Source organism: Mercenaria mercenaria, chromosome 19 (assembly GCF_021730395.1).
Source record: "Mercenaria mercenaria strain notata chromosome 19, MADL_Memer_1, whole genome shotgun sequence".
NCBI lineage: Eukaryota > Metazoa > Mollusca > Bivalvia > Venerida > Veneridae > Mercenaria > Mercenaria mercenaria.
The window spans coordinates 14,125,920-14,133,889 of record NC_069379.1 but is presented as its reverse complement, the minus strand read 5'-3'; the positions used below and the strand labels follow the sequence as shown (position 1 = coordinate 14,133,889).

Here is a 7,970-nt window from a genome sequence, read left to right as displayed (position 1 = left end):
TTTACGATTTCTATTAGGCTATTTGATACATATTGCATAGAATGCTAAGTACAAAAGATTTTGAACAGGAATATCTCAAGTTTCATCTCCAGAGAGTCGAATGTTCTTCTCTTAAGGTAGTTCTGCACGTTTGGATCGAATTTTTTTTCTACAATGTAGAATTTGATTAAACTCTGATTTTTCAAAACTTCCAAATATACATAGAAAATTCAGCAAATAAAAAGATAGGGTCGTGTGCTTGATTTTTTGCTGGACTGATTTGAAAAATTTGGACCTCACGCAATATTTCATAATGGGAGTCTATGGGAAAATCATAACTTTCATAACATTTTCGCGAATAGAAATTTTCTACAATGTAGATTTTGATGAACCTTATCACAGTTGTAAATAAACATATGGCCTATAATTTGCTGAAATAAAATGTATAGGTCTGTGTGCTTATTTTTGAGATATTTGACCAAAATAAAGAGAACCGGACATTTCACGCTAATTTTAAGACATTTTTTAAATTTTTTAACGTGTCATAAATTTTAATATCATATTTTGACTTTAGAAATATAGCAACAGTGCCATTTTAATAAATTTACTCACATGTTTCGATTAAATCATAAAATTATTTTCATTTCCGTACGACGAATCCAGGCTTTAGTCTACGTTTTCCGGATAAATGACGTTACGCCATAACTTCCGGTTTATCAAACGTGCAGAACTACCTTAACAGTATATAGCCAGTGTAATACAAATTTGTCTTTCAACTCCAATTCATGTGATGAAGTTCTGTTACAGACCCCTCAAGCAGTAGTTTTGTTCGCCGTTCTGTAACCAAAATACGGATGAAAACTAGCTTTAAAACTGTATTAATTAATATAACGAGTAGACAGTCAAGTTGCATTTATATAAATATCACCTTGCACATTAACCTGTAAATCAGCAGAATATGTTATAACTATTTGGGAAATATCGGACGTATTTGATTTACGTGTGACTATGGCCTGAATCACCCCACATCTCCATTTGAAAGAAAAAAAAAAAGAAATTAAAATACATGTATGTGCTAAACAAACGCCAAAGCACAGCTTCCAAATTATCGATAGGTGCAGATAGATTTGACTAGTTTTAGCAACATTTTGCGAGAAAGGTGATACTAAGCTAAACTTGTTTTGTCGTTTTGAGAATTTCGTTTAAACTGGGATTGATTTAAATTAAACTTCTATTTCATTTTAAACTTGTTGATATTCTCACTTTAGCTACAAGCTGTACGACTTTGAAACAAAGTATTTTATCTGCTTTAATATGTAATATGTTCACATTAAAGCAATCAACATTTAAAATAATAGTCTGTCATGGACACATGCTGTTTGGTCATATAATCAACAGTTTTTTGTTTCTTTACATTATTCTGTATATTTTTATACAGTTTGCTTGCATTTGATTAAAAGTCTTTCGATATCAAAAGCTTACAGGGCAAGGTTTATCTAAGCCTTATATGACCCACTGGCACCAGAACAGAAAGAAAATGCCTCTGTACATGTAATACCAACCCCCTAGGTATTCTATAAGAACCGTGGTCTTGAAGGGGAAAATATACTAACCCGTTTCAATCGCGCATTTCATACCTGAAACACGCAGTTCGGTAAATGTGTACTATGGATATTAAACAAGCGATAATTTATCTCTATTGTGTACCGGTCACATTTCTTCAATACATCTTATCTTAGAAAAACAACGCGTAGTTTATAGTTATTTCAACGTTACACAAAAAACTTGCTTGAACTTCCCTGGTGAAGTTCCGTTCTAGATTACAAAACCATTCTGATTGGCTAATGTGAAAATGTATGTCAATCGTCATTTTACTACACGTGTTCGCTAAAATGTGAAAATGCAGCATAAATGTGCAAAATGAATAAAATAAACAGAATAGATGCAGACCAATGTACGATTTCAAATTGAAGATCATGTACAAGATGAATTTCATTCATCATTTCGGGTTTTATTGTAAAAATGTGATTTTTTTAAATTCTTTTTTTGTTTGTTTACATTTCGCCAAACATGTGCACACTGCCGTGAACTCTAGACCGGATGTTCATTAGGGAAGGTCAAGCAAGTTTTTTCTTTAACGTTGACGAAAGCATAAAATATGTTGACAATCTCAGCAATATGGAATATTGAGACAATTTGACTGGTGCATGGTGGAAGATAAATTATCGCTTGTTCAATATACTAGGTACCCATTCACCGAACTGCGCGTTTAAGTTGAGAAATTTACGATTGAAACGGGTTAGTATATTTTCCCGTTCATGACCATGGTTCTTATAGAATACCTAGGCGTAGGGTATAACATATACAGAGGCATTTTCTTTCTGGTCTGGCGCCAGTGATATGACCTACACAATTAAGCAAATGTGTAATGTATTAATTGAAAAAATATACATTATTTCCTACCAGAATGTTTATTATCTATAGTGAATTTTGCTTTTGTGAAACACTTTTGTCATTTTGTTCAAAACATGTCACTTAATATTGCTGAAACCACAGATATATTTTTGCCATTATCTAGGTCATATAGGAATGTTTTTTAGAAGTGAGCAGAGTCAAGGACCACAAAAATATTTTAACCGTAGATTTAGTTTCTTTTTACAGAATCTATGTTGGTCAGTGTTTTATTGTGATCGATAGCCGTGCTAAAATCGAAAATTTAAGATTTGTTTATGGTTCCCCATACAAATAACGTTAAAAGTATTTTCAATTACGTCAGATATTTTCTTTGATAATGAGCAAATTGTAAAATATTGCATGCAGCTTTGTAAAACAATACTTCTTGATGAAGAAAACCTGTTTCTTACTTCATTTACAGACTTTCAGTTAGGCAGAAAATAATCTTATCCTTTAAAACGGAATTCTGTTACGGCAGTACACATTACGTATATTCTTAGTTTATCTTGATATTCAGAACAATATAAACCTGAAGATGTAGTTCTAGAAAAGACTAGTGAAAAACAAATGCAGTTTTTTACTTGCTAGTAATTTGCTTATTCATTGGTGTGTATGTATTTTGTTTGTTTGTTTGTTTGTTTTGGATTTAACGCCGTTTTTCAACAGTATTTCAGTCATGTAACGGTGGGCAGTTAACCTAACCAGTGTTCCTGGATTCTGTACCAGTACAAACCTGTTCTCCGCAAGTAACTGCCAACTTCCCCACATGAATCAGAGGTGGAGGACTAATGATTTCAGACACGATGTCGTTTATCACATAGTCACGGAGAACATACGCCTCGTCCGAGGATCGAACTCACGACCCCTTGATCCGTAGACCAACGCTCTACCTACTGAGCTAAGCTGGCGGGTTGGTGTGTGTATATCATGTATATAGTGTCCATGACTTTATCCGCAGCAGGCCTAAGGTGTTTGAGTGCGTTTTCATAAATTTTGAACTATGGAGAATTTCTAATGTTCAGATGACAATAAATCAATTTATTTTCAAGGTGAGTTATTATTTACATAACAAGATACATGTATTTATATAAATATCATATGTAAACCGAAACACCTGTATTCGCAGATCTGTTTTCATCGGTTGTTATAAGTGAATAGTAAACTTGACCTGTAGTGGGTTAATTGCAAATATCCTCGAGAACACCCGAGTCCTTGGTGATTGGCTCATTTTTGTTGTATCGTAACTTAGTGTTATTTTTTTTACTTTTGGGTAGACAACTCAATAGAGGCAGGTCCAGTTGCAAGAGTCGTGTACATTTTTTAAAAAAAACAATGCAAAGCTAATTTTGTTTAAAAGAACAAATTAAATAAAAGCAGCCTGACTGAAATCAATATAGATAAACAGTTGATAGGTCAGACCAAGGTTTTGGTAGAAATCAATTTTAGATTATTGTTTTCAAAATACCAAGTTTTCTTTAAAATCTTATAAGCAATGCAACTTGACAACATATATGAAATATAACGCGGACAATATGATTTTGTATATTCCTTAAATATTTTAATCGTCCGCAGTCTTACAAACAATGCCTCCTGATGAAGCAAGCGTGCATAGATTGACATATTAGACGTTCCTTAAATTATATATATATATACACACACGCGCGCATGAATATCAATAAACAGCATTGATGATAAAACCTGTGAAGCTTGATGAACTATCAATGCAACTAGCGTTTCTACATCCGCCAATGTACACGCGATCTCCAGGTTTGAGATAATGTAAGACAGCTTCTGTTCCAGATGGATAAGAGTCATCGTCAATACTGTCTGCATACCCGGCAAACGAACTACGTTCATCATTTATATAGAAGGAACAATAGGTACTGCCCGAACATCCTTTCTTCCGCGATATCGTATTAACAAAAAAGTAGACTCCCTCCTGCTTGCATTCAAAAATACTTGAAATCATATTGAATGCATTGTCGCTATTGAAGAAAGCATTTTGGAAATGGAGCGGATGACCTGAGTCGTCTGTTGTGTTGTATACAAAAACCGCTGCACTGGATCCTGAAATAATTATACAGTATTGATAATTACTGTAGATTTGGCAATATGAACGATAGCTTATTTTTGCAGACACTTGCAGCAAACAGAACGGCATGGAATTTAAAAAAACTAATAAGTATTAAAGGTGCAAAATAAAGACAAATAAAATAGCATAAATCTTAAAGAAAGACTAAACGTTTTGAAAGATACTACTAAACATTTCGATATCCGTGCAATATCCCCCTGAATTCAAAACATGTGCAGAGAAAGGAATGCCTTTTTTTTGTATTTTCTTAGACTGACATGGGTGGTCATTTGTCCTACTGTCGTGTTTATCGCTCTTCCGTTATCGGTCGGAAATACTTCGGGATCACGTGATTTTAGAATTAATTCAAACGAACATCTGTTTAAATACGCACAACAAAATAACTGTATTCTTTGATATATTCATATGAAGGTAATTATAGATAATTTGCATGAAAAATATGAGATATAAAATATTTTAGTTTCAAATCGACAGTGACATATATTAGGCCAAGACAATGTGCTTATTATAATAATGTTTAAAATTTTATTGAAATAATGTAGCAATATGAACATAAATCAGTGTATTTAGGTAAATTTTAATCACATTTTGTTTTCATCTTTATTCTAATAACTATGCTGAAAAAGAAACTGGCTGAATAAGTTGCAGAAGAAGTTGTGAAATCACATTTATTCGGGAAGGGCCTAAATTGTCCACCCGAACCTGTAGTATAAATGTATAGCTGTATATTGCCTGTATTATAAGAATAATTTTCATGAAGATTTTGTGAGTTACAAAACTGTTGAATTCCCTATAACATGTTTGTAAACATCGCGATATCGTTGGGACATATAATATGTTTTGCATCTATTTATAAATTATAGCCTCGTTTCGGAGCATTCTTCAGAAAATTTCCAAAGATGCACGACGGGTTCGTAAGCAGTCGGAACACATACTTTCGGTTTGGAATAGGCAAACGATTTTTGTTTATTTTTTGTTATACTTGAACATATTCATGATTTTTTGGTCAGATCTGATGCAGTTGGTCATATTTTCTGTTAATAAAAAATCTCAGCTACAAACACTGGTTCTTCTGTAATACTCGTTCGGGAGTTAGTAGTGGACCTTTAAACAGTGAAAATTTAAGAAATAGTGTTCGTGGGTGGAAGTTTATTAGGATTTTATGTGTAAAGCAAACAACTTTTCTATTATTTTACGTTTGACTAAATGTATTCATTTTATAGTTTCTTACCAATGAAAAATGTATTTCGTATTTTCCCTCTGAAAATATCAGACAATTTTCCGTCTAATATTTTGATAATTCACTGAAAAAAAAAAAAACGGTGACGTATTGCCTGCAACAGTTTCAGTTTCAGTTTTGTCGTGCTGGGCGACGAGATGTCGAGTTTTCAATGGTAATACTGATTGCTTTACAAAAACAGTGTCATGTCTTACCTGGGCGACTTTAGAGGAATTCTTGTATGGTATGATGCTGATTCTTTAAATAATGAATAGAGTGAAGTTATATAGTTGAGAGGGCTCTTCATCCGCCAAGTTTAAAACTTTGTAATCTAAAGTTTGTTATATTCAATGGTTATAAATTTATTCTGGAAAATATAATTATTAAGGTCTCTGTTCTACTGAGAATAAGTACTGGTATTTTTATAATCTTGGCTTGAGAATATCATTTTTTATCTGGTTATGAGAAATGTAGTGTTAAGGAATTAATGATAGTTTTGTAGCCGGGAAATTATGCCAAATGCCAAAGTCAAGGCATTACTTATGTACCATGGTACTTATGTAGTTAAAGTTCACAAAAGTGAATATGAAACAAGATTTTTTTTTCATTTGTACCCATTATTGTAAGGATAGGGTATTATAGATATGACTATGATATCAAGTAAGTATATAAAAAAATCTGCAAAATGAATAAACCTTATTGTGCTGTCTTGATGTATATTTCGGTTGGTATTTATATAAAAAAAAAAGGAGAAAATTATGAAAATGTTGAAAAATCGATGGCAGTTTCAGCAACAGTGGGTGTGTTCAAAACAATTTTTCGCAAAAACAAGCCTGGTGACCAATTGTTTTTATTTGTTCATTGTTTTCAGCACAAATTGTCCTATCTTATATGTGAATTTGAAAAAAATCTATGAAAAGAAAAAACCTATAGAAATTCTCTTTAAGATGCCTATCGTGGTAGGCTCATTGTGGTAGAATTGCTAATTAATAAATAACGTCTTTGCGAAGATCGGGTTTTTGAAGGAATTTCATTGATTGAAGGCAACAGATTGCATATAAGTATTTCAATTTCTCCTGCATGGAATATTAACAAAGTATATTAGATACGCGGAGAAAAGACTGGCTCTTGATGAATACGGGTATCGGCTTGAGGACATTTATATTATTCAGTAATGCGCGAGAAGGTATAATGTACTATACTTTGGATACCTTAAACATTTGGACTTAAAATGATAATGGTTTAGTCGTAACACAAATATATGTACCACGCAAGATAGTAAGAAAGTTGAATAAGATCCAACCTGCCTCTTCAGGTACTATATTTAAAAAGAAGGCGAGTACCTGAGAAGAACCAAGAAACGTTCGCATGCAAACTAGATAGTTTCCCTCATATGGAAGAAGTCCAACAGCGAATCAAAAACAATTAATGTCTGCACTTAGTCTAATACATTATGTGGCCGATTCATTGTTTTGTCTTTGTATTTATTGAAACCAAATAATATTGTATAAGTGAAATTTCATTACTTTACGAATTTCTATATAAGGCGAAAAGGTGTGTTCACCAAATTGTTACACAAAACATGAAATAGTTAGGAAAGAACATTATATATTATAAAGAGAAATAGTTCATTTCAATAGAAATTTCAGTTTGATATATCACTCTTGACTTTTTATACAATTAAACGAAATAAATAAAAGATAGAAGAAAAACACCCCCTTAAGCAAATCTAGAAAAAAGCCTCAAAAGCCAGCCTACTGAACAGTTGGTTTAAAATTTGGATTTTTAAAATTCCGTATACGGTGAATTGTAGTAAGGAGTTACGGTAAGACATGACTTACAGTTTACTCATGTAACAGATGGTAGAAATATGAAACCAAAGTAGCAAACTAAAAAGACAAAAATAAATACATAAATAAAAATAATAAATAAAAAAGACTACCTGCTCCTTTCCACTTTTCAATGAAAGAACGTAAGCTAGTTATACATAATTACAACTGAAACTCGGTATCTATATTTTTTGTTTACTTTGAGATAACCCTAATTCGGCTTAAAGTGATATTTTGTGCATTTGTTTTCGGGACGGGCCTTAAAAATGTTCCGAGCCGGAATTTTGATATATGCGAGTTCTAGATATCGAGTGTGAACTGGCAACTACGCATAATTTAAAACATATGTTATGCAGGTCAATATTATGCCTTCGCTTCCAATCGAAAGCTGTTTTAT

The 7,970-nt window shown here is 32.6% G+C and overlaps 1 protein-coding gene across 3 annotated transcripts in view; it reads right to left on the bottom strand.

Moving 5' to 3' along the window:
* Positions 1–3,458: 3,458 nt before the first annotated feature.
* LOC123541758 (A disintegrin and metalloproteinase with thrombospondin motifs 14-like) overlaps positions 3,459–7,970 on the bottom strand; it is a 76,352-nt gene continuing 71,840 nt past the window's right edge. For all 3 annotated transcript variants that reach the window (XM_053531107.1, XM_053531106.1, XM_045327345.2), the window contains one exon: positions 3,459–4,500. In XM_053531107.1, coding sequence (XP_053387082.1) covers positions 4,106–4,500 — 395 coding nt within the window. In that variant the 3' untranslated portion in view covers positions 3,459–4,105. The remainder of the gene's footprint in view (positions 4,501–7,970) is intronic.